The sequence below is a fragment of the Silurus meridionalis genome, chromosome 14 (assembly GCF_014805685.1).
Source record: "Silurus meridionalis isolate SWU-2019-XX chromosome 14, ASM1480568v1, whole genome shotgun sequence".
NCBI classification, from domain to species: Eukaryota; Metazoa; Chordata; class Actinopteri; order Siluriformes; family Siluridae; genus Silurus; species Silurus meridionalis.
The window spans coordinates 12738791-12765676 of NC_060897.1; the positions used below are offsets into that span (position 1 = coordinate 12738791).

General features: G+C 38.7%; 4 protein-coding genes across 10 annotated transcripts in view; all 4 read left to right on the plus strand.

Annotated features, from left to right (window-relative positions):
* smurf2 (SMAD specific E3 ubiquitin protein ligase 2) overlaps window positions 1-6464 on the plus strand; it is a 37583-nt gene extending 31119 nt beyond the window's left edge. Inside the window, exons 12-20 of the mRNA XM_046865825.1 lie at window positions 850-1048; window positions 2054-2157; window positions 2554-2668; window positions 2963-3141; window positions 3439-3576; window positions 3705-3825; window positions 3952-4153; window positions 5510-5585; window positions 5689-6464. Of these exons, the coding sequence (XP_046721781.1) occupies window positions 850-1048; window positions 2054-2157; window positions 2554-2668; window positions 2963-3141; window positions 3439-3576; window positions 3705-3825; window positions 3952-4153; window positions 5510-5585; window positions 5689-5788 (1234 nt within the window). The 3' untranslated portion in view covers window positions 5789-6464. The remainder of the gene's footprint in view (window positions 1-849; window positions 1049-2053; window positions 2158-2553; window positions 2669-2962; window positions 3142-3438; window positions 3577-3704; window positions 3826-3951; window positions 4154-5509; window positions 5586-5688) is intronic.
* Window positions 6465-9745: 3281 nt separating this feature from the next.
* ddx5 (DEAD (Asp-Glu-Ala-Asp) box helicase 5) lies at window positions 9746-15306 on the plus strand. Of its 2 annotated transcripts, none has more exons than XM_046866482.1 (13): window positions 9746-9936; window positions 10513-10699; window positions 11501-11597; window positions 11683-11816; window positions 11897-11962; window positions 12044-12185; window positions 12262-12422; window positions 12523-12695; window positions 12888-12998; window positions 13080-13141; window positions 13248-13307; window positions 14169-14390; window positions 14573-15306. In XM_046866482.1, the coding sequence occupies exons 1-13, from the start codon at window positions 9896-9898 to the stop codon at window positions 14995-14997; spliced, it is 1881 nt and encodes a 626-aa protein (XP_046722438.1). In that variant the 5' UTR covers window positions 9746-9895; the 3' UTR covers window positions 14998-15306. The 2 variants fall into 2 exon arrangements, with proteins under 2 accessions (XP_046722438.1, XP_046722439.1); XM_046866483.1 differs by having other exon boundaries at window positions 14169-14403; window positions 14573-14759.
* A 1636-nt stretch (window positions 15307-16942) lies between these two features.
* pglyrp6 (peptidoglycan recognition protein 6) lies at window positions 16943-21468 on the plus strand. Its single transcript, XM_046866235.1, has 5 exons — window positions 16943-17096; window positions 18600-19424; window positions 19809-20019; window positions 20971-21265; window positions 21382-21468. Exons 1-5 carry the CDS (start codon window positions 17036-17038, stop codon window positions 21394-21396), a joined length of 1407 nt encoding a protein of 468 aa, XP_046722191.1. The 5' UTR covers window positions 16943-17035; the 3' UTR covers window positions 21397-21468.
* Window positions 21469-25610: 4142 nt separating this feature from the next.
* Window positions 25611-26886, plus strand: part of wizb (WIZ zinc finger b) — a 38400-nt gene continuing 37124 nt past the window's right edge. For 2 of the 6 annotated variants that reach the window (XM_046865871.1, XM_046865869.1), the window contains exons 1-2: window positions 25611-26079; window positions 26668-26822. In XM_046865871.1, the coding sequence (XP_046721827.1) occupies window positions 26721-26822 (102 nt within the window). In that variant the 5' untranslated portion in view covers window positions 25611-26079; window positions 26668-26720. The other 4 variants (XM_046865867.1, XM_046865870.1, XM_046865873.1 and 1 more) reach the window with 3 other exon arrangements.

Consider the following 26886-nt stretch of genomic DNA (forward strand, 5'->3'; position numbering starts at 1 on the left):
TTTTTCCCATTCCTCATTCTGTCTTTCACATCCCATCTCCTGCCTGTTTCTCCCTCTAATACAGGGTGTAGTCTGTATTTGAAGTATGTGTGCATGACAGCTCAGCTCTATGCTCAGTTGGGCAATGCAGAGCACAGAGCACCACAGTGCACTCCACTGCGCTTCACACATATCCCATGCGTGCACACAGCTGCTGAATGACAAATTAATGCTTGATTGTTTTTTTTTTGTTTTTTTAGGTATTTAGAAATTAGTTTTTTCTTTACAGTAATAAGGTTAAATAAACAGTTCACTGAGGTCTTTACAATGAATCATATTTTTAGCTAACAGGAAACTGAATATTTTATTAGAATATTCAAAACTGGTTTTAAAACGGTCACAGTGAAATGTTACTTTTGACCTGCAAGGCAAACAGAACATACACCCACAGTTCAAGTGGTGAGAACATTGTTGCTAGGAAACTAGTAAATATGGGCATAAGCTAGCTAATGATCATTGCCAATGAATTAGCCATATAGCAACTAGCTGTTAACTGTCTGGACTAATAAAAGAAAGATTAAATTGTCAGAGCAGATGAGGATCATTTTTAGTCTCAGCTTAAAAATAAATGCAGTGTGACAGTAAAGAGATGCTGTCACACTGGGTGTTTCTTAATAATGGACGAGGTGATCTTTTGATTATTTGCACAATTTGAGTGTGAATCACTGACTCTGAGGAGTGTCTACTCTATAATCACATCTTCGAATCTATAATTCAAATAAAATACTCAGTTTTACTTTAAAGTCAGTGTTAAGTAGGAAAAATCAGCATTAACAAGGAACTTGTGCTTCTGTGTTTGTGTTTGTGCAGTCGTGTGGGTCAGCTGAAAGAGCAGGCCCAGTCGGTGCTGTCTCCCGGGAATCTGCCAGATGATGCCGAGTGTCTTACTGTGCCCAAGTACAAAAGAGACCTGGTGCAGAAGCTGAAGATCCTCCGGCAGGAGCTTTCCCAGCAGCAGCCACAGGCAGGGCACTGCCGCATTGAGGTGTCCCGTGAGGAGATTTTCGAGGTAAAACCCCACAAACGAATAAAAACAAAAATAGTGAAGTCAACTTTATTTAATGGCGACACTTCAAGTCCAAGATATACAACCGTAACTTTTTGAGTTAAAGGCCAGTCACTTATTTTTGCAAAATATTTGAGGAAGAGTATCCAAGAGCTCTCACAAGAGAAAAGGTTGCGTCTGCGATATTTTGTATTGTTTAGCCCCATGTGAAACTGTTGCTTCCATTTCCATGGCCGTCTCTGTTGTCTCACACCCTCAACCGGCAAAAGTCCAGATTAAGGCAGTCAATCGGAGTCTTCCAGCTATTTTAATCACCGATAAACAAACCTGTACACTTGCCTTGTTATTAATCCTTTCATCCGCTAATGAAACTGTCCTCAGTGCACCAGCTGCCTTTATTTATTCGTCTGAACTCACGTGGGAAGGATACACTAGCCTGGTGGCCATTAGCTCCCATTGTGATGCACAGCCATGGACATCTTGTCCCTAACCATGAAGCTGCTGTGGTAGGCTTTGGAGCTTTCTGAGTGTGCTCTTTTGCCTTCACAGCTTGAAGTGATTTTGCCTGAGTTTGTGCTCATCCGTCTTTTTGGGTGTGTGCGGCTGTTTTTGTTGCAGCATTCCTTCATTCCTCTGCGTTTCCCTCCAGAGCTAGAAAGGCATGCAGGGCTGCAGGAGACAGATTATAGACCCCTAGAGCAAAGTCTGTCTGTGTGTCCACATCTGCGTGCGCATACGTCAGTGTGCACTTGTTTACTCGTAAAAACGGGCAAATGTGTTTTTCATAGTGTTTTTAAACCACAGGTAATTCATTACAGCCTTCTGTCAGCATGTGTCCATTTGCTACAGGTGAACACCCTTGTCTGATTGGCTGAACACAATGTTTGCATAAATTCGTTCAGTGAACTTCTGTCTCTCGACACAAATTTCACAACCAACCTGTAATACTGGATACTGTGAGAGTAAAATACTCTGAGATGTTTACTATTATCCACTCTGCCTCACCAGGAGTCATATAGACAGGTAATGAAGATGAGGCCAAAAGACCTTTGGAAAAGACTAATGGTGAAGTTCAGAGGAGAAGAAGGACTGGATTACGGAGGCGTAGCAAGGTATCATAATCGTAACCTGAAACTTCTTTATTCAAATAAGCAGGTAATGCAGTGACTTTTTTTACAGTGACACTTTTTTTTATTATTATTATATTGTAAAGGCTTATTTGTTGAGTCTTTTAGTATTATCAGATCATTAAATACATAAAGTTAATCCCTAATGGGAACACTTGTACAGAATCCGTCATTTAATCTGTTTGGTTCACCTGTGTCTGTGGTCAATTCATTTGCCCTCTGCTGGTGACATACTGATATTACACAAACAGGTCACAGTACAGCAGAATTAATACTGTTCCCTGAACTACATTTTAATCGTATTTATTCATGAGAAAATCCAGTGCCAGCATTGAGAATGGTGCCCTTTTCATGATGTCTACTTTGTGTTCGTCTTTACAGAGAGTGGTTATACCTTCTGTCTCATGAGATGTTGAACCCATACTATGGACTTTTCCAGTATTCACGTGATGACATCTACACGCTACAGATCAACCCAGATTCTGCTGTTAATCCGGTAAATAGCACTGTACATTGATATTAGGTTAAAGCATCTAAATGTTTATGACTGCAGAATGTCCAAATGTCGCAACAATTGTTTTTTTTACAATTTATTTAGGAGATTGCTCCATGAGGATTGGTACAATTTTAGTCTGCAGTTTTTTTATATAACAATTTGTGCATAAAAAAATGACGTGCTTTTTTTATTTATTTTATTTTTTACTGTAAGTGCTGTTATAAGTTTTATGTGTGTGTACTCTTTATTTACTCCAAAAAGCTCTAATTAATTGTAGGACTGTTTTTGTTTTAGGAACACTTGTCCTATTTTCACTTTGTGGGCCGCATAATGGGTATGGCCGTGTTCCACGGGCACTACATCGATGGCGGCTTCACTCTACCCTTCTATAAGCAGCTGCTTGGCAAACCCATCACTCTGGATGATATGGAGTCTGTGGATCCTGATCTCCACAATAGTCTTGTCTGGATCCTGTAAGTGTCCCTTGATCACGGCATCATCTGTACACCAGTTAATATAAATACGTAGCTTGTGAAATGGTTATTTGGTATGAGACAGTTTTACACACTTTAAGCTAATATAGTAATATGAGGCTTCCCATAGATGTTATGATGTTATGAATCTCTTTATATATTTTAAACCATAGAGGCTTAAATGATTTCATCAAAATATGGATAAAGCAATAATTTATCCTGGTTTGATGAGATTGAAATAAAAATGAGCCTCCTCACAGTGACATAAAAGCATGCCCTTTATTTCTTTGTTCTTAGTGACAACGACATCACAGGGGTTTTAGACCACACATTCTGTGTTGAACACAATGCATATGGCGAGATCATTCAGCATGAGCTGAAACCCAATGGCAAGAGCATTGCGGTCACTCAGGACACCAAGAAGGAATACGTCAGGTACATTTAATAAGCGAGCACAGCTCCTGTACTCAAACTGAACTCCTGCGATGCAACAGGCGAAATGAATGTTGATTATTCCCTCACCACATTGTGATGCTGATGTCATGTGTCTGGGCATCATTTAGGCTTTATGTGAACTGGCGCTTCCTGAGAGGCATCGAGGCTCAGTTTTTAGCCCTGCAAAAAGGCTTTAATGAGGTCATACCGCAACATCTGCTCAAAGCCTTCGACGAAAAAGAGCTAGAGGTACTGAAATCCTACATATATTCATTCCTTTATGAAATTGTAACGAATGTGATGTGCAAATATGATTTACCTTTACGTTATCCCGGCATGTCCGCTTACCATGATATCCTTCTTGCTCTCTCTCAGCTTATCGTCTGTGGCCTGGGTAAGATTGATGTTAATGACTGGAAGTCCAACACACGGTTGAAGCACTGCACCCCTGACAGCAACATTGTGAAGTGGTTCTGGCGTGCTGTTGAGTCATTTGATGAGGAGCGCAGAGCTCGACTATTGCAGTTTGTCACGGGTTCATCTAGAGTCCCACTGCAGGGTTTCAAAGCCCTACAAGGTATATGAGAACTGTCTGTTTCGTCCCCAGTGTACAAACTTCGCTGCATAAGATTAGAGTAACACTACTGCCCATTCTGAACACGACCAGATAAATGTTACTGACTGCTACTGGCCGCTTTGGTTATATAGCATTAGTTACCTTAACGTGTGCGGATAAACTATGAATATGGTTGCTTACTGTAGTGGTATTGTGCTTTCGTGACTGTGGCATTATTTTTGGATTTACCATTTAAAATATTTACACTGGCCATCTGCATATTTCATGTGTAATGATAAAACGTGGCAGGGTGAACTGACCTTTTTGAGCCATTCTTTGTGATCTTGTTATTAAGGGACAACTGAACCATGCAAGAAATGTAACTTTCAAAAAATCAGCTTTTTGAATGTGGATAAATGAGAAGTGTTTACTCAGTGGTTGGATGTTTCACCAGGAGGGTATGAATTCAAACCCCAGCACTGCCAAGCTGCTATTGCCAGGCTCTTAAGCAAGTCTATTAATAATTGAATTGCTCTGATTGCCTGTAAAATGCTGTAAATATATAAATGAATTGAGCTACACTCAAGTTGCTAACACTGATAGCCATGTGGTGGCCCCATCATCCACAAATCTTAACAATTTTTTTATTTTTTTATTTGCGACACTGAAATTCACTCTCTGCTGAATAGTCTGACACCAAATTTGTGACTTAATGGAAGAAATATTGTATATTATGCAAATAAACTATCTTGTGGTCCTTTGGTGTGCGGAGCTCGTGCATGTACTTGGAGATTACTTTATTTAATTATTAAATTCTACAGGACCCTAATTAATAGAGGAAGTATAGCAGCATTTGACACCTTGTCTTTAACCAAATAAGGTAGCAGTGTGTTTCAAATCACATAGTGCCGGATAGAATAGGAATAGAATAATTAAAGGTTGTCTTATTAGGGTTAGTGGTTGAATTTTATAACTTCTTTAAGGTCTCATAATGTCGGTTATGAGTAAGACTTTTCTGGATTTTCTAGATCAGTACAAACTTTTTTATGTATGTTTGATTGAGATGCAGATAATGACTGCAATCGCATTGACAGCTGTTTTGGCTCTGATGTGCCATCTAGTGGACACTGCTTTAAAGTCAGGGCTCTATGCTAGGAAATGGTAAGGATAAAGCATACAGTGATCTCTTAGAAAGTTGTGTGATTTCGGCTTTTTGGCTACAGTTAGGGGGAAGCCCACGTATGGGTGTGATGGTAAGGTGTCCGCACATTTAAGTCATACAGAATATAATGCTGCTTCGTGTTTTGTTGTAACACTACTGTTTTAGTAATATTGCTTTTTGTGTACGTTTTCTCTTCCTCATGTTTGGTGGTCCAGGAGCTGCCGGTCCACGCTTGTTCACCATCCATCAGATTGATGCCAACACCGATAACCTGCCTAAAGCTCACACATGGTAAGTGAACAATTAAAACCTTTTATTTAAATGTCCATTTTTTATTAGATTTTTTTTGCCACAGTAAAGTATTACATTTGACACATGTCTCTGTTCTCTACAGCTTTAACCGCATTGACATTCCTCCATATGAGCACTATGACAAGCTCTATGACAAACTCCTGACAGCCATAGAGGAGACCTGCGGCTTTGCTGTCGAGTGAATCCTGCCACTAGAGGGCATGCGACATGAGGAAGCAGTTTTTTTGGAAGGAGTAAACCAGTCACTCTACACCGCTAGGGTGTGGCGTCTGGATCTCTAGCACTGCCCCTGTTATCAGAAGAAGGGACAGAATTTAGGAATAGGTTATTGAGGATGGACCATTTTGGTTTCTCTGCTTCCTTGTATATTTTATTTTTTTCATTCTTATTGAAGAATGGACTTCATGTTTCAGCTGCTAGTAACTCTTTGACTTTATACCTTTTTTGGAACATGCGAAAATGTTGGCTTTTCCTCTTTTGTCTTTTTTTTTAAAGCATTAAAGGGGAAAAAAGACAGTATTTCATGTAGCGTCTGTACCAACTGACTGAGGAAAAAAGAGACACCGTTGAGATACCAGCAGAACATTGCTGCATAAGCATACAGAGTAGCACTACAAATAGAAATATGCCAGTGGCAGCTACATCTGTAGTGCAAGGTTTTGTGAGCAAATATCTTTTTGTAAAGCAAACATTTGTGGGCCCTATGATGAAGGCAGTCAAAAGATGTGTCATACTGGCCACTTTTAAAGCTCCCACACACTATTTCACTATCCTGTGTTCCATTCCCTAATAAATCTCACCAGTAGTCTGATGTAGAAGTGTCTTTAATAGAACAAATAAATGATCTGATTAGGTCGATGGTCCGGTTTCACATGTATTTGATGCTGGCTGGGAAAATAGAGAAAAACAAAAGATACACCGGTGATAAGGGAATAAACAACAATGTCTTTGTCTACATGTTTCTGAAACTGTACTTAGGGAATGAATATAGTTTTTTTTGTTTGTTTTTTTCTCCTTCTTTTGGTGTATCGATGATTGCAATAGAAAACTCCAACACTCTCCCATTGGTGATCAAATCATTGATAACCAGTGATTATTAACACCAAAGCATATTATTTGCTTCATTTTTATCTTTTTCAAGCCATTCAGTGTCCTCTTGTGCACTCTGGAGGGGTGGGGTCATCCAGGAAGAGACGATTCCCATCAAGATAGAAATGTTTCATCATAGGATAAAAGGAATCAGTCCGAATCACTTCATTGATGATAATAATAAAAAAAAACCCTGCTTCTCTTGCAAACCATGCCAGGAATGTTTCCCTGCATAAAAGCTAGTGCTTTTTTTCCCTCTTTGTCACCCGCCTGTAGATGTATCTCATACTTTATTTATTACTCATACTGCAGAAACAATGCGAAAATGAAGTAGAATATGTACATTGCAATGTCATCGACGACTACCAGGTGATTTGGGTCGTGGCTATTTACAAAAAAGCTGAATGTTTTTAAGGAACTTATTTTAGCGCCATTATTATTGTTTTTATTAATGATTTTATTCCAACAAATGTGGATCTCTTGCGGCCTAACCAAATGTGCATGTATGCAGATGCATATGTAGGAGCATGCTGACGAGGTGTTAATGTATCTTATTTTCTGTCTCTCAGTCATGGAATCTTGGTTGAGTATTGACCTATGTTTTAACAAAGCCCGTGCAGACGTAAAACTCGAGCGTCTGGATTAGACTGAATGGGTCAGCTGAATTCTAACACTAACTTTGCCTACACTGACCCATGCATCTTAAATTTTATCCAATTATATTTTTTAATAGTTTTGTCAATTTGAGCAGCAAGTGGGCAAATGATGCTGAGTAATGAAGTATTTTCAAATTGATGTAATTAAAAAGTTAGAATTGATATCGGGTATGTAATTTTTGGGAAAATAAAAGCATCAGTGATTAAATATAAAAATAAATGTTAACAGTATAGCGGAATGCCTCAAAAGCATGTCCCTTGTACCATTTGTATTCTTTTAAACGTGTAGCTTCAAATATAGTGCAACGCTTTTATTCCATTATAGGATTCCCAATCAACATTTTCGATTCTTATATAATGGGTTCAATTTTTCTTCTTTTATTCAAACATTATATTTATTTTATTTTATAAGCTCGTATAGTTGGTTGAATGAAATGCTCCTTGTCTATAGCAATCTTCTATGACCATGGACTGTTGTTTAAAAATTTGCATATGCTGAAAATGAATTACACTTCTTGTATTACATTTTTTTAATAGACTGTGTGTGTGTGCGCGCGTGTGTGTGCGTGTGTGCGTGCGCATTAGGGGTTGTGGGTGGGGGGGGTGTGTGAAAACGAAGATAAGCCTCTGGGTAAATCAACAGAAATATCCTGAGAAGGTGCTTTGTACAGTAATAAAATATTGTCCTTATACAGCTATGTGGCTCACAAAATGTCATATATCTTTAACTTAAATAGAAAGATGTAAAAAAAAAAAAATAATAATACATGGGGGGGAGTACATTTTGCACACATGCAGACTGTAATTGCTGTAAATAATAGGCAAAATCTATTTACCAAACTCTTAATGAATGGACTGATTTTCTTTCTTTTTTTTTTATTTGATTAAATAATGTGTTTACTCTCAAGTCCAGTGCACACACACGGATTCTCTCCTTGTAGTCTTTACTCTCTTTTTCTGTCACTTTTGATGTACAGCTGCCTCCCGGATGTTGGACTGGACGTCATACTGCTCTGTTAAAATGAGAGGCATCTCTGGTTTATTTCAGCATGACTTACTATCAGGACTATAATCTCATAGTTGACAGGTGCAATTTGTTTAATGTAACATCTTTTTTTTTTGTAAGAGTATTTTATTTTTGTGTGTAATTAGTTCTGATTAAATCTGGCCTTTGGCACCAATAATATGTCTTTATCTTCCTTTGTGTGATTGTGTATGTGCCTATAGAGTTTTAGTAACAGTCCCAAAACAATTTTAAGGACCTTTTTTTTTTTTTTTTTTTTGAGTATCACCTCTAAGATTACACGCACATTGAATGAGCATGACTGCCTATTCTAATGTAGATCAGGGTGTTCCAATGTGCCATATTTCAGTGTCTGTCACAAAGAAAGCAATTGCCTTTGTTTAAATAATAAAGGATTTTGCTTTTGTTTTCAGTGAGAGGATAAGGGGTGCAAATAGCCCCTCGTGAATAGTTACAGAGGCAGGTGGCAGCCAGTTTTGAGTGTGACCTATCTAATGACCATTTAATACATTACACAGTTATTACTTGGTGAAACAGCAACAATAAGGAAGCTGTATAAGTAAAAAAAAAAAAAATATCATATAGCCGTTAAAGCATGTGGGACAGAAAAAAAGGTCATACACATGGACACTGATAACCTCAAAGCAAAAGCAAAAAAGATATGATGCTGTCCCTAAAGACTGATGACAATGTTGTGTCTGGGTTTTTATATCTGGATTTCTGAAATGTAGAGCTATGTTGTGACAATGCCTCTTGCTGAATACCAGCTGAACAAAGTGTACTTTTGAGATGTCAATTCGTCCATTTCATGGTCATAAAGTAAAAAATCCAAGAGGTTCTACAGCCAGCCAACATTTTGTTATAGGATGGTATGATCTGATACAAGTTCATTATATCATTATCTAAAAGAAAGGAACACTTAAAGGTTCATGATGTAGTTCATGAGATTTTATATATATATATATATATATATATATATATATATATATATATATATATATATATCCTTTTATAGATAGATAGATAGATAGATAGATAGATAGATAGATAACTGCTAGTGTTTAAAAGAAGGGTTATACACTTCCTGATTTTAACTTGTTATTCAGTCTCAGCATGATGAAACTTTAAGGGTTCCTTTTTATCCAGATAAATAAATGTCAGTTGAGGGTCTATATTTTGTATTAAAGTTATTTCTAAATAATAAAACATGAGTCAATAATATTGATGAATGATAACACGCATTAAACATGTCGGTGAAATGTGTTCGTATGACGGACAGGGGGTGGGGTTTCCTAAAGCAGGAAATAATCCAAGGCGCGTGAATGAAAGTGACGTATTTTCCAAGATGTCATTTCCGGTTGGTATAAAACTCGGTCGAGGGCGCGTTACTGCCGGCATTGAAGACGCCATCACTGCTGATCCAGGAAGGAGTGAGGCATCAAATTCGGTCCATAGTCATATTTTATTGTATTTTTTTTTATTTATTAGAGTATTCATTTGTTAACCTCGTTCGTTAAAAAATGCCCGGATATTCTGACAGAGACCAAAACCGCGACCGAAGGTAAGATTTTCTCTCCCCGCTCGGATGCTGGTTCACCGGCATGGCGGCCTCATTTCATAAAAAAAAAAAAACGATTATTTATAAAAATGTATCGGTTTTATCTTTACAAACTTGCGTTTAAGCAACGGTGGAATCCCGAGTAGGATATGTGTTTTAGTTCCTATTCAGATTATATAACGTTAGTTTAATAACCGTGAAAGCTAACAATTAAAATAATTATAATTTCCTGTTATACGGTCATATTTGATTGATCGTGTAAATGTGGCGAATTCTGCTCATATTAAATGTTTTGATTCAGATCTGTTGATCGTCGCTTGTATTTTTATAAGAAATGTTTGTAGGCCTCACCATGTGGCTGATGGCGCTGCTGCTGCTAATACAAAATGCCGGCCGGCTTTTTCTTTGTTTCCCTGCTGGTAAAATGGCAGCGGTTTTTTAAAGCGTGACTCAGACCATGAGCACTATTTTCACCGGGATTCATCTTTTTACCTATTTTCATCCGTTTTTCAAGTGATTTTCATGCTTGATTATTTGTTCTTATGAAGCTTTTTAATGGTTCGTGATTGTGTTATACAGGGGTTATGGCAACAGTTACAGCAGCGGCCCTCCGCGGTTTGGTGGGAGTCGAAATGGTCCACCTTCCGGGAAGAAGTTCGGCAGTCCCGGAGACAGGCTGCGCAAGAAACACTGGAACCTGGACGAGCTGCCCAAATTCGAGAAGAACTTCTACCAAGAGAACCCGGATGTAGCGCACATGTCCTCGGTAAGCGCATCAAGGGAAACATTGGTGCAGTTCTTTTGCGGTGATTGTGAGAAATCTCATCAATCTTCATTTTAGATTAGATTCAACTTTATTGTCATTACACATGTACAAGTACAAGGCAACGAAATGCAGTTTGGGTCTATTCAGAGTGCAACATCCTCAAGTGCAGGATATACAGTGTTTACATGATTTACATAACTTAAATAGAATGGTATAATAGGACAATTTACATTTACAGATGTATATGTACTATGAACATAATATACAGGTGAATATATGTACTAGGAATATAATCGATCATTTTCACATGGTTCAGTCATCTAATAAGCTTTAATTAGCATTTCACGTATTTACAGTACAGTCAATGAAGCAGAAGTCACTTTCTGAATTAAAGTGTGATTACGGCTCTGGGTTATTGATCAGAAGGTCTGTGGGACCACTGTTGGGCCCTTGAGTAAGGCCCTCAAGTGTCCCTCTCTCAGGGATGCTATATCATGGTTGACCCTGTGCTTTGACCCTTATAACAGCACAGGACACTGCAGCACTGACCAGTACAGTAGATTTCTTTTGTGCAAATGATGTCCATATAGTAATCAATATATACATGTAAACAGTTTAAAAAACATTGTGTTTGCCGAATAAAAAAAAAAAAAAACAGATTTACTATTATTGTCAACCCCTAATAAGAAATTGGTGTCCTGGCATGCCCCTGGACAGCGTAGTTGACTGACTTCTATTTTTTATTTATTGCTTTTGTGCTGTGGTCACCCAGAACTCATCATTCTGCTTTACTACTTATAGCAAGAAGTCGAACAGTACAGGAGGAGCAAAGAGATCACAGTCAAAGGGAGAGACTGCCCCAAACCGACGATTAGATTCCATGAAGCAAACTTCCCATGTAAGTTGAACACACTGCCCTTTTAGTAGGATGGTGCCTTAACGCACAATGTTCTTGATTTATTTAGATTTGCTTTTGTTTGCAGCCTATGTCATGGACGTGATTAATAAACAGAACTGGACTGAACCAACTCCAATCCAATCTCAGGGGTGGCCACTGGCACTAAGTGGTAAAGACATGGTTGGCATTGCCCAAACTGGATCTGGGAAAACTCTTTCGGTAAGAAAGAACTCGTGCTAACTGATTGCCGGTATGTGTTGTAAGTATGTGGTGTTAATCTTTTTCTTTTCTTTTTTTAGTATTTGCTCCCTGCTATTGTGCACATAAACCACCAACCATTCCTGGAGCGTGGTGACGGACCAATCGTAAGTGATGGTTTGATCATTCTTTTAATCTCATATTTTTGCCTTTCTGGTTGAGATGCTAAGCTGTGGTCTGTTCCTCAGTGCCTGGTGTTGGCTCCCACTCGTGAGTTAGCCCAACAAGTCCAGCAGGTTGCAGCAGAATACGGCAAAGCTTCTCGTCTCAAGTCCACCTGCATCTATGGAGGTGCTCCCAAAGGACCACAGATTCGTGACCTGGAGAGAGGTACGTTTACTGCATCTTTTTAATACATAAAACTGTTGCACCTGGTTCTGTGTTCACCTCCTGTAATGTTTTTCAGGGGTCGAGATCTGCATCGCTACTCCAGGAAGGCTTATTGACTTCCTGGAAGCCGGAAAGACAAATCTGCGCAGGTGCACGTATCTGGTGCTGGATGAGGCTGATAGAATGTTGGATATGGGCTTTGAACCTCAAATCCGCAAAATTGTTGACCAGATCAGGGTATGATTTTGTATACTTCAGCCTTGGCTCTATTGTAATCAAGCTCCTAGGCTAAAAGGAAAATGCTTGTTCTACAATGTATCTCTTGTGCTCTTCATAGCCGGACAGACAGACTCTGATGTGGAGCGCTACCTGGCCCAAAGAGGTGCGTCAGCTGGCTGAGGACTTCTTGAAAGATTACGTCCAGATCAATGTGGGAGCTCTGCAGCTCAGCGCCAACCACAACATCCTACAGATAGTCGATGTATGCAATGATGGAGAGAAAGAGGACAAGTGAGTGGGCCATTTTATTCTTTTTATTTTTTTTAACATTTGTTAGCTTTTAGTGAAGCATTTCCCTTAGAGCAGTAAGTCATTAGGACCCGTTTGTTAAGCTTGTGAAAAATGTAAAGTTGGAGGTTTTGGAGAGCTCTGGATTTTCTTGATTTCGAAGAGCTGCTTTATAAACCACCCATGTTCTTTCAGGTTGCTGCGCCTTCTAGAGGAGATCATGAGCGAGAAAGAGAACAAGACCATAATTTTTGTGGAAACTAAGAGGCGGTGTGATGACCTCACAAGAAGGATGCGCAGGGATGGGTAAGTATCCATTCACTTGTCATAGTATAATTTTGTATGTGGTTTCCATATAGCACTCAACATTTTTGAATCTTGTTTTAGATGGCCTGCAATGGGTATACATGGAGACAAAAGCCAGCAGGAGAGAGACTGGGTGCTCAATGGTATGAAAAATTACTTAGTCGCCTTTTACATATGACATGATCTGTGTATGTATGTCATCGGGTTTAGTTGCCGAGTTATTTTTTTTTTTTCTCTCCTCTTCCACAGAATTCAAGTTTGGCAAAGCACCCATTCTCGTTGCTACTGATGTGGCATCGAGAGGTCTGGGTACGTATGTTTTTGTTACTCAATGATTTGTAATACATTTTAGTAGTTTTCATGGAGATTTTAAACTGCTGTCCCTCTCTCCGAGTTATCCTTCACCTAAAGGTGCAGTCTTGGAGGCAGGACCTTGGCATGACGTGTCCAGAGTCTCCGGAGGGGTCTGGAGCTCCTTTGCTGGAGTTCTGCCTTTTCTGCCAGCCAATCAAATCGTGTACAGAGGTGTCGGAGTTTTCGTGTCCTTGGTGTGCTGGCCGGCCACCGAGGAGCACGGCATTGTGGGATAGCTCCGGTGACTCCTCTAGCATATCTTCAGCTGCCATTGTGGAAAGACTTTGAGGTCTCACTCAATGGGGCCACTTCCACACTATTTGGCCTTTTGAAACGAGAGCAGCTGTTGGTTATGTGCATGCCTCTGTACTGAATGTGATTCCCAGGCTAGCTGAGGAGTTCCCTCCTGTTCTGGCTTCGATCATGTCGAGTCCTGCCAAAGAGAGACCTTGTCAAGTGACTGCTGATTGATTTGTAAAGACTGTCTTGACTAATATGGTCAAATCTGAGTTTTTAATGGCTTGATTCAAGCAAGATGTAACACTTGGACTTTAGGATGTCTTTGCATCTGTCTGAGCAAGACCCAGCACTTGATTCAGTTAAACCTGTAGAGGGAGCAGTGTAGTTGCTTCAAGACTCAGCCGGAGAGATTCATGGGACAATGAGGCGTGTTTTGCTTGGCTCCTTATAATTTAGCGTTATCTTTTTAATTTGCTTATTACCTCCATGTTGATTTATATATTAATGTCTCTTTGCTGTGGTGGTGTGCATACTTTGCTCCCTTTCCACCACACTGCATCACAATGATTTCCACAGATGTCGAGGATGTCAAGTTTGTAATTAATTTCGATTATCCCAACAACTCCGAGGACTACATCCACCGCATTGGCCGCACAGCCCGGAGCCAGAAAACCGGAACAGCGTACACTTTCTTCACGCCCAACAACTTTAAGCAGGCACAAGACCTTGTGTCTGTCCTCCGTGAAGCCAACCAGGCCATCAATCCCAAACTCATCCAGATGGCAGAAGACAGAGGAGGTAAATCCAATTGGTGAGATACAGGAACTGTGGCTCTTCTGCAGCCACATTTTTTTTTTTCACTAAGTCTACAATGTAGCAATTTTTAAGAAGACAGTTCAACGCATCGAAAGTTTTATACAAACAATAAAAAAATAAGGACTGTCTCACATGTATTTTTAAATGTAACTTTTCTTCTGCAGGTCGTTCAAGGGGCGGGAGAGGTGGCGGGTATAGAGATGATCGCAGGGATCGTTACTCCGGAGGCAGACGGGATTATAACTACAGCAAAGACAGTCACAGCAGCGACCGCAGTTACGACAGTGGACCAAAGAAACCCTTCAGTAGCCAGACACAGAATGGGGCAACATACAGTAATGGGGCCAGCAATTACATTGGAACCAGCAGTAATGGCTTTAATGGGGCATACAATGGACAGTCCAGCTTTAATAGCAATCAGGCTGGTAGCTTCAGTAATCAGGGTTTTCAGAACAAACCGTTCCAAGGTGCGAGCCAGGGAGCTGCTCAGAATGGTGTAAATCACAATGCACAGTTTCCCTTCACCCCTCAGCAGCAGTCCATGCAACCCATGATGCCCTTTTCCATGCCCCCTCCTAACTTCCCCTAGATAAATTTGTGCACACCTGCAAATGCACAGTATAATTTATTGCCTTGCGTAACTTCTATATTTCATGTTATGACTGTTAATGTTCCTCCCTGTAAAAATTTATGACTGGTTTTCCATCTTCATGTCTTGAAGTCTGCAGTAGTGAAGATGCACTTTTTTTGGGGATTTTTTTTTATATATAAATATATATTCCATTATGCTCATACTTTTCACTACTTTTTTTGTACAAGTTTCAAACATTTATAACTTTACACCTGTAAAGATATCTGGGCCATTACATGGCCCTTAAATAAAGAACATAAAACCCCACATTGCCTTTTTTTTTTATTTTTTTTCCATGTTTTATTTATAAAAGTGATTTTTCTTTAAGACTTGTGTTACCAAATACAATTTTTTTTGGAACATTTAATTTTGTTCAGTGAGCTTGGTAAATGTTGCCAAGTGTGTCTTATAATTGACCACTGGAAAAAAGATGGCAAGTTTTTGGCACATGCTAAGTGCATCATTTTAGGTGTATTTCAATATTGTCAAAGTTTTTTATTTTTAAGTTAGTAATACAATACAAAAAGCAAAACTCGTATAGTGAGCTGAAGGCCAGTGTTAAAGAAACCTGGGCTTCCATGCCACCTCAGCAGTGCCACAGACTGATCACCTACATGCCATGCCAAATTTAAGCAGTAATTAAAGCAAAAGGAGCCCCTACCAAGTATTGAATACCTATACAGTAAATTAACATACTTTCCAGAAGGACAACAATTCACTAACAATGTTTTTTTTTTTTTTTTTGTTCTATAAAGTATTCAGATTTTTTTTTTAAGATCTATATCATTTTTATTTATTTATATATATATTACACAATTTCTGAGAACTCTGCACAACTGATATAAACAATACTCTTCCCAAAAACCTGTGGAATACAATCTGAGACTTGTCCTCAATATAGAATTTTGTGGTAATTATTTCATATGTCAAGCTTCACAGGGTTAATGTTTTCACAGTTCTGTTGTTTATATTATTAAAACTCCATTTCTAATTTTATAACTGGAATGTCCAGTCTGATTTTTACCAGCTTGCAGAACTGGAACTAATGCTGAATTTGTGTATAGTCCATACTGGGTTTCCTACTTCCTATCTGGGGCTGTTCACACAGCTTCAGCACCTTTCCCTTAAAAATCATATGGCTGTGCAGCAAGTTAGTGTTTAATACTTTTGTGAATATTTCAGCAAGTTTAATGCAACTTTAACACACAACCACCACCTGTTGTAGTGCCTGTAATGTCTAATTAGTAAATAAATGGCTGTGTCTTCAATACACTGTACAACTACACAAATCAAATGTGAATGCTTAAAAAAAGAAGCTAGGGCAGTTCTAATTTTTTTTCCCTCTGTTGACTTGTTGAAAACCTTCCAGTGATAAATGCTGCATGATTTCACTTGCTTAATCACTTGGGTTTGGGCTTTGGTCCTGCTTGGGGGAAAGAAACACTCCATGCCTTGTATTCTAGTTCAGGTTGTTGAATCAAATAATTGAATGAATCAGTACTCTTACTCGTATACATCGTGTCCTTGTAATCCTGAATTGGTGGGATTTCCTGTATGTACATCTATAGGTTCACTCCATCTTCAGACATGGAACAATGCTGTGGCATTTGAATGATTTAGTGGTACCACATAATAAAACTACTGTAGAATGACATTCTGGCAGACTGGTTAATAAATACTCACTGCAGCGCTGCAGTGCTGTTGATGATGTTCTCATGCTAGGCTAAGGAAAATAAGTTTTAGGCTTATTTTTTATGAGTGGAAAATAAATATTGTGGGAGTTGAATGTTTAAGCTGGAAGGGCCCATTTTGCACATGGCATTTTCCCATGATTTCAGTGGCCAGAATCCGGTTTCACGTGGCTTTCCTATCAGTATATACTCTTATGTAACAGGATATCAAGGGGATGTGGATATAAAAGGCAGCATATATATACCGCAGGCAGTGTATTGTTCCCTTTTTTTTAAAGCTGTTGTGTTCTGAGAGGTTCGTACTCATGGATTTGAAATTCAGATGGTTTTTTTTGTGTGTGCTGGTAGTCACATGTTTCACAGATGGTAAGTAAATTTATTGTCATGGCATTTTTTTCTTTTTCTATTAAATTTTTAAAACAAACCTACTAAATACTAAATCTGCAGCATCCGATCACATGACCTTAATGTATTGCTATTTCAATAGGATATGTTTTAAACATGCAAACACACACTGTATATATATATATATATATATATATATATATATATATATATATATATATATGTGTGTGTGTGTGTGTGTGTGTGTGTGTGTGTGTGTGTGTGGTGTATGTGTGTCTATGTATTGTCTGATACATGAGATGAGATATGATCTTACCCCTTCCAAGCATTATTATGTTTATCCCCATGATATTTAAATTGGGGAATTTACCTGTGTGTTTTTCCCAGCAGTCAGTCTGGTTGTTTTTCATTCTTTTTCATTCATTTAAAAAAATTGTTTTTATCCTTTTTACAGTCTATTGCCCCAAATATTCTCTGGTTTAGCCTGCTTAGCAATTTCATCAATCTCTAGTTGTCATTTTTATTTTTTAGATATTTAGCTTTCTGCATTTTTTTTTCTTGTCTAATAATTTATTAAATATAGAGAGTGCTTCTCTGGAAATGTTCAATGCTAAAGAATTGTGACTTTATCATTGTTACCCAAAGTTAATTGGTTTTAAAGTCGATTGTTTTATAACACAGAAATTACCACTCATTATACATTTTGAATTGTATCGAAAAACACTTGTACTGTTTATAGAATAATAGTTATATTTAGCATTATTCTAGGATTCATGTAGGTTGTAGGTTCCTCTTATTATTTTCATTGCAGCACCAGCCTTAGTGTTACTGACACAAAAATGCAGCTTGTTATGTTACTGGGAAATGTTGAAAAAATACTGTCTTAAAGACTCCACCATGGCAGAAAACACACAAGACTCCCAAGCATTCTTCCATAAATCTTTTATACACATCAGCATATACATTTTTTTTCTGTGTTAAATATCAGTTAATCAGAATTACATTACATTGTGACTCCATTGTATTGCTACTTATTACTTATACTTATTACTACTTATATACTTTGTAGTCAGCACTAATTTCAAAATACTGTTATAAACAATTCACCAGTGCATTGGTATAATTAGAAATATTTTGCTGAGTAGGTAAATAGATATTTCCCCGTTGTGTTAAATGAATGCAAAGGTGATACAATTTCTTCGGTCGTAAGCCGAGTAATTGAAACCATCTTAAGGTTTCTTTTACTGCATTCAGGATATAGTTTTCTTAAAACAACAGTAGATGTTTGCCTTAGCCCGAATTAGAAGTAGATAAGAAAATGCATGGACACAAAGAGCAAATGTTTAAAAAACAGGTGGAGATCAAAACATTGCCAAGGTCATTATTAGAATCTTTGTCAATGAATCATATAATTCATTTAACTTAGTTATTATTTGGGGTTATAAAATAACTAATGGATTATATTGTCAACTTTATTATACTAATGCTAATACTAATTTCTTCTCTGCTCTTTGTTCTGGTTAGACCGTTACACAAAGCACATGGACAACTTCATTAAAGTGGTGGAGATTATTGAATCAGACAACCCTGGACTTGGGCCTCTAGCGGTGCTGAGGGGTTTGCGTAAAGCTGTTGGCATTGATACGCCATTTATTCAGCATTATCTTGGTCCCCTCAGTAATGCACCGAGTCTTCAATTAAAGTCAACACTCAGTGAGTTCATCTCCAGCGTTCTTAAACACCAGGTGGTGGAGAATGTGGAAGAAGGTGTAGTACTAACAGCAGATGGAACCACTGTTGCTCTAACTCCTCTTCTGTTGGGCCTTGAAGCCGGTTTGATGTCCACTTCCTGGCCACGTATCCCTGGTCTCTACCCTCTTTCCCTCACCAAGAACCTAGCTCTTTCATTCGTTCAGCATTCCATTAACAAAACTTCCACCTCATCAAATCTAGGCCCTGGCGGATGTTGGGACAATGTGACAGAACCTAAGGTCTTCACTCTCTCTGGTGTGGCCTCCCTGGCTACAGATTCTCTAATAAATGGAGGCATGGATGGAGTGATTTTAGGGAGGCATTTTGCTAAACCTAACAAACAAATGCTAACACTGAGCGCATTGCTAAAACAGTACTACACCTACCAGTTGAACAGTTCAGGACTCGATGCTGCACCTGCTCTGATCAGCCAGCTTCGCAGAAGCAGCTTCAGGAAGCTTGTCAGCATTGCTTCACTGAAAAAGCACTTAGCTAGGTCTCTGAATAGATATCAAAAGTTGGATGAATCCCAGAAGAAGAAAAAACTAAAGGTGGAGATAGATGAAGGGCTGAATGAATTTGTCCACAGTTACATGGGTATGTTGCTTTATGACATTTGACATTGTCACTAACCCTAGATCTAGAGAAATATTTGATGCAAATGCTGATCCATTCTAGTCTAAATGACTCTAGGTTATTTAAAAGCATTTTAAAACATTTGTAGAACAGAAAAGAATGAGAACAGAAAAGTTGTAATTACAGCATAAAAGTCGACATGTTCTACAAATCTACAGTGTCCAAGTGAAATTATTCACTGAAGTAAAAAATAGACTTGGGCACAAAGTAAGCATGTTATAAGATAGGCTAGAAGTAAGCACAAGTTTTTTGAAGCTACTTTATCATATATTTTCTCTTGTATTATGAAGTCACTTTAATTATGCCATTATAAGATTAACTATTATGTCTCCGCCTTATTCTCAGACTGTCCAGCCATCATTCCACGTTGCATGTGGGAAGCTCAGCCTTATCGGGGCACTCCCACTCTGCTATCCCTGCCTTTATCTTTCCTATATATCCATCACACTTATGAACCATCCCAGCCATGTCTGTCCTTCCAGCAGTGCTCTCGAGACATGAGGGCTATGCAGCGTTTCCACCAGGATGATCGTGGCTGGGACGATATTGGATACAGGTATGAGCAGAAACCACTGATATTTAAAATATTTGGCATAAGAACAGATGGTTAGTACAATATAAGAGAAGTAGCATAGTCATGTCATGGTTCACCATACATCCTAAATGTTTTTTTTCTGCTGTATATACACTATAAAGCTAAAAGTATGTATATATCTCATAATCACACCCATATGTGGGTCATTTCCAAACTGTTTCCTCAAAGCTTGAATTGTATAGGATGTCTTTGTATGGTGTAACATTACATTTCCCTTGTGCATAAAACAAGCCTCATGGAGACATTATTTGCCAAGTTTGGAGTAAAAGAATTTGAGTGGCCTGGACAAAGCCCTGACCTCACCCCCCAAGGAATACCCTTGGGATAAACTGGAATGGCTACAATTCACCAGGCCTCCTCACCCTACATGAGCACCTGATCTCACTAATGCTCTTATCTCAGAAAGGGTCAAATATCTCCCTCCAAATCATTCTATCATTCAGGGGGAAACCTGAACAGAAGAGCACATATTTTATGGTGTCCATGTACCCTTGGCTATCATTTAGTAATTAAAACAAAAATAACAGTGGTGTTTTGAATGTAAATGCATGCTATTAACTATATTTATGATAAGACTGAAAATATTTCAGATGGTCCACTGGCTCATCAATCTTTCCACAATCATTTGACACGTAATGGTACACCAATAAAAACATTATTCTACATTCCCACAAGTACAATAGCAACTTTAAAAAATGAAAATGTCAAAATAGTATGCTTTTAAAATCATGTTAGTATGCAAATATATAACACTGTCAACTGTAAAACAGTTGATGATGAGCACTTATTAATACTTATAAATAAAAAGCAGACAGGTCCCAAGGTTCTTTACAATTTCTGGTTTATCTTTACCTCTAACTTAGCAGTCACATAGTCCCATATTTCCAATCTACTCTTTTTGTGCCTCTTCAGCTTTGTGGCAGGTTCTGATGGCTACGTGTATGAAGGCCGTGGCTGGCTCTGGGTGGGTGCCCACACCAAAAACCACAACTCTAAAGGCTACGGCGTGTCCTTCATAGGAGACTACATGTCCAGCCTCCCTTCCCAACGCACTATGGATCTAGTGAGAGAACAGCTGGCAAACTGTGCCACAGATGGAGGGAAGCTGGTCTCAAACTTCACCATACATGGGCACAGACAGCTGGTAAACACCTCCTGCCCTGGAGATGCCCTCTACAGTGAAATTAATGGATGGGAGCACTTCAGGGTAAAAGATAACGTCACAGAACTCAAGTTATAAATTGTGTCTCTGTTTATTTTATAAAAATTTTAGATTTTCTTGATTGATCTGTCTGTGTCTGCATGTGTCTTCATGTTGTACAGGAGGTTCAGCAGTAAAGATGACATGAAGAAGACAATGGCAGAATAAACATAATAAATCTGCACAATAAATAGAAATCATATACACCGCCTTGGTCTACTGTGTCATCACCTTTTCTGAAAATCTGTCCAGGAATATACAGTGAGGAAAATAAGTATTTGAACACCCTGCTATTTTGCAAGTTCTCCCACTTAGAAATCATGGAGGGGTCTGAAATTGTCATCGTAAGTGTATGTCCACTGTGAGAGACATAATCTAAAAAAAAAAAAATCCAGAAATCACAATATATGATTATTAAACAATTTATTTGTATGATACAGCTGCAAATAAGTATTTGAACACCTATCTATCAGCTAGAATTCTGAATAAAGACACCTGTCCACCCCATACAATCAGTAAGAATCCAACTACTAACATGGCCAAGACCAAAGAGCTGTCCAAAGACACTAGAGACACAATTGTACACCGCCACAAGGCTGGAAAGGGCTACGGGGAAATTGCCAAGCAGCTTGGTGAAAAAAGGTCCACTGTTGGAGCAATCATTAGAAAATGGAAGAAGCTCAACATGACTGTCAATCTCCCTCGGACTGGGGCTCCATGCAAGAGCTCACCTCGTGGGGTCTCAATGATCCTAAGGCAGGTGAGAAATCAGCCCAGAACTACACGGGAGGAGCTGGTCAATGACCTGAAAAGAGCTGGGACCACCGTTTCCAAGGTTACTGTTGGTAATACACTAAGACGTCATGGTTTGAAATCATGCATGGCACGGAAGGTTCCCCTGCTTAAACCAGCACATGTCCAGGCACGTCTTAAGTTTGCCAATGACCATTTGGATGATCCAGAGGAGTCATGAGAGAAAGTCATGTGGTCAGATGAGACCAAAATTGAACTTTTGGGTCATAATTCCACTAAACGTGTTTGGTGGAAGAACAATGATGAGGATGATGATTAATAGCACAAAGGGTGAACAACTTGAACTGGATTCAATGCCTTGTTTATTCAGACCATGTCCAATGCCTCTTGTCCTTCTTGTACATTCTCTCTTATGTTGCTTATGAATACAACTTTTGAGAATGTATAAGAAGAACAAGGGATATTTAACAAGGTCTGAATTAACAAGGCATTTATTTCAAATAGTTTATGCAGTTTGTTATTTTGGGCTACTTTTTTTGTTTGCCCTTGTTATCCTACACAATCCGGTCAAATTTTTTGTTAGTTAATAAGTAACGTAAAAGCTAGTTTGCTGTGTAGCTTTTGTGTTCTGAGCAGTGTAAATCCTGTAGCCAAGACTTCTGCAAAAAAAAACCCACATCTCAAGGAGAAGATGAAATATGAGGTAAAGAAAAATGAAGGTGAACATGTTTAGTAATGAGGTGAAAAAACAGAAGTTAATTTGATTTTAGACTTATTGCCTTCTCACCGTCATTCAAACCTTATAACACTTTTTATGTATAGTGTCCACACTTATGGATTATTTAAAGCTAACAAAATATTTTTTTACCTATTAATATCTCAATTAACTCAATTGTTTACAACCAAATATTTTAGTTATCACACTATACACAAGGAGATTATTACCTGGTATCAAACATCAAAATCCAAAGGCAACATTAATATGAAAGTAATACATACTGCAGATCATACAAACAATTAGAAAACTGATTTTACATAGTTTTTATAAAATATACTTATAAGTCAAAACTAATACAGTACAGTGGTGTGAAAAGGTGTTCCTGATTTCTTATTTTCTTATATTCTTATATTCATTTTTTGCATGTTTGTCACACTTTAATGTTTCAGATCATCAAACTGATTTAAATAGTAGTAAAAGATATCACAAGTGAACACAACAAGCAGTTTTGAAATGAATGTTTGCCACCTGAGTTCAATTTATTTAGCCACACCCAGGCCTGATTACTGCCACACCTGTTCACAATCAAGAAATCTATTAAATATGACCTGCCTGACAAAGTGAAGTAGGCCAAAAGATCCTCAAACACTAGACGGCATGCTGAGATCCAAAGAATTTCAGAAACAAATGAGAAAGAAAGTAATTGAGATCTATCAGTCTGGATAAGGTTATAAAGCTGTTTCTAACGCTTTGGCAAACCACACTGAAAGCCATTATTCACAAATGCGAAAACATGGAACAGTGGAGAAACTTCCCAGGAGTGGCCGGCCAACCAAAATTGCCCCAAGAGCACAGCAATGACTCATCCAAGAGGTCACAAAAGACCCCACAACAACATCCAAAGAACTGCAGGCCTCCCTTGCCTCAGTTAAGGTCAGTGTTCATGACTCCACCATGAGAAAGAGACTGGGCAAAAATGGTCTGCATGACAGAGTTTCAAGACGAAAACCGCTGCTGAGCAAAAAGAACATAAAGGCTCATCTCAGTTTTGGCAGAAAACATCTTGATGATTCCCAAGACTTTTGGGAAAATAATCTGTGGACTGACAAGACAAAAGTTTAACTTTTTGGAAGGTGTTAATCCCATTACGTCTGGTGTAAAAGTAACACCACATTTCAGAAAAAGAAATACCAACAGTAAAATATGGTGGTGGTGGTATGATGGTCTGGGGCTGTTTTGCTGCTTCAGGACCTGGAAGACTTGCTGTGATAAATAGAACCATAAATTCTGCTGTTTACCAAAAAATCCTGAAGGAGAATGTCCGGCCGACTGTTCGTGACCTCAAGCTGAAGCAAATTTGGGTTCTGTAGCAGGACAATGATCCAAAACACACCAGCAAGTCCACCTCTGAATGGCTGAAGAACATTGAAATGAAGACTTTGGAGTGGACTAGTCAAAGTCCTGACCTGAATCCTATTAAGATGCTGTGGCATGACCTTAAAAAGGTGGTTCATGCTCGAAAACCCTCCAATGTGGCTGAATTACAACAATTCTGCATAGATGAGTGGACCAAAATTTCTCCACAGCGCTGTAACAGACTCATTGCAAGTGATGGCAAAAGCTTGATTGCAGTTGTTGCTGTTTAGGGTGGCCCAAACAGTTATTAGGTTTAGGGGGCAAACGCTTTTTCCCACAGGGACATGTAGTTTTAATTTTTGTTTCCCCTCAATGATAAAGACCTTCATTTAAAAATTGCACGTTGTGTTTACTTGTTATCTTTTACCTACATTTAAATTAGTTTGATGATCTGAAACATTAAAGTGCGACTATACATACATACATACATGCATACTGCACACACACACACACACACACATAGTAGGTTTGACTATAAATATTTCACTTTCATAAAAGTAGGTTTACTTTTTATCTTTTGGCTCGGTACGTTGATGAATGAAGAGCAGTGCTGGTAAAATTTAGTCCAGTGTTCACGACCTTTTCAAAGAAGGTATTTTAAAAACCTGAAAGCGCCTCCATGTGGACATGTGTTGAACAACACTCATTTGTTATCTTTCAAAATAAATAAAAAAGTTGGAAGATGCAGGATAGATTTACGAGTATAATTTATAATTCTTGAATTGCTCTGCTCCATTTTGAAACTCAAAATACATACATACTTACTATTTTGACTTAATTATTTTTCTTTCCCTAACATTGGCAATATTCCTCAGAGGATATGTACACTTCAATATGACATTATTACATATAAACATGATACAAACAGGTTATAATCGATCAAAAATGTATCATAAAATATATTTCATATTTAAAGAATTATAATGCACTTTTGGGTAGTAGTATATCTTATTCCTAGAAAGAAAATGCTAGGAATAAGCAAATCTATCAATTTCGTTTTACACTTTTTTCACTATGTGCTGACTTACAAGGAAAACAATGAATTATTCCATGCATACATCTTTGACATAACATTTGCATTTAATTCCTTCATTCTGAATATGACTCGATATGTTTTATGAGAAAAATAGAGCTATTATTTTCCATTTGTAATGTCATTTGATAACTCAGCACCATTTGTTGATATTTGCAGAAAAAAATAAACAATTGCAGGAGAGCAAAAGTCTGGCATTGCTAAGGGACTATTTTATCAGACAGCTGATGTTCTAGATGGGCAAATATTAAACATCATAGTAATGTAGAAGTTCAGACACACACACACACACACACACACACCAGTCTGCTTCAGATCCCGTACAGAAGCAATGGAGGGACCCCATAATTCAAAAGTAGCAACTCTGCTAAATCTATCTTGAGTGTGTGTAACAGATTACAGTACTCCAGTAGATGTACAGTAGGGTAATGAAGTGTAATTATTTGGATGGGTAGTGTACCTTTAATAGCGCCTGAACATTTTCTTATAGGCTATGCATATGAGCATTAGAACGCTCACACTTATTTCAATGCATGCATCTATTTTAGTGATAGCAGTCAGGATATTTGGTGGAAAAAATTTATTGAGGAAAAAAAAAATCGCTTAGAGCAGCTTTAATAGCAGATAGTCTTCTCCTCCCCGCTAACGTCACCCGCGCAGCCGTGGCGTCCCTCTGGAGCCAACAACATGGAGTCGGAGCGACTGCACCGCTGAAGCTCAGCGCCTGAGCTTTCACTGATCGGGCAAAAAAAAAAAAAAAAAAGGAACAAGAACAACACAAACGCGACATATTCATGCAGTAAAGCTGCCGCGTGTAGACTCCATACTTCAAGCCTGAATCGGCATGGAGAGGTCGGCGTGCGGCATTCCGTAAAGCAGCGGGGCGGGCAGGCCGTTACGGTGAGCGGGACACGATTTTTCCCTGCTTCCCCAAAGCGGTATTTAACATTCCCAGGATGTTCGCGTTTTTTTTCCCTGCGCTGCCACAGCGACCCTTCCACAACTAAACACAAGACTAATCCTGCTGTGTCTGGGCGTCAGTGTTCAGCTCTTCATCATCACTCTTAGCGAAGGGGGGAAAGAAAAATAAGCGTTGTCTTCTCGATGTTCGTCATGACAAGGACGGGGCTAAATTTACCCAAACCAGACATGTTGAAATAGGTCAGACGGTACGAGATTGCAGCGGGCAGGTGGGGCGAATGAGCACAGGAATTCAACACTTTTGTGGCTTTTTTGGTTTTGTTTTGTTTCATTTTGCTGAAACAACTTCTTTCATGTTATCAAATGAAGCGGGCTACACTTCTGTTAAGTTGCTTTAATCCGTGCTCTTGAAACGTTCTTCCGTTTCTGGAGGTTCACTGCAGTTCCTGGAGTCCAGATATTTTGTTGTCCTTTATTATTATAATTATGATGATCATTCAATGAGGATCGCATATGCATGTAGTTGCATCTACGTCTATACATGTTTGTGTCCATCTGTGTGTCCAGGGGAGGACATCATGTAGGTGAGTTCAGCAGGTTACACGGTGCAACACCGGATCATGGAACCTGACGTAGGTCCTCTTTCTAGTATGGACCCCCATGATCCAACATCCATCCGGGAGCTCTCGGGATCCCCCCCTCTACTCAGCAACAGCTCCATGGTGAGAGGTTAAAATATACACACACACACACACACACACACACACACACACACACACACACGTT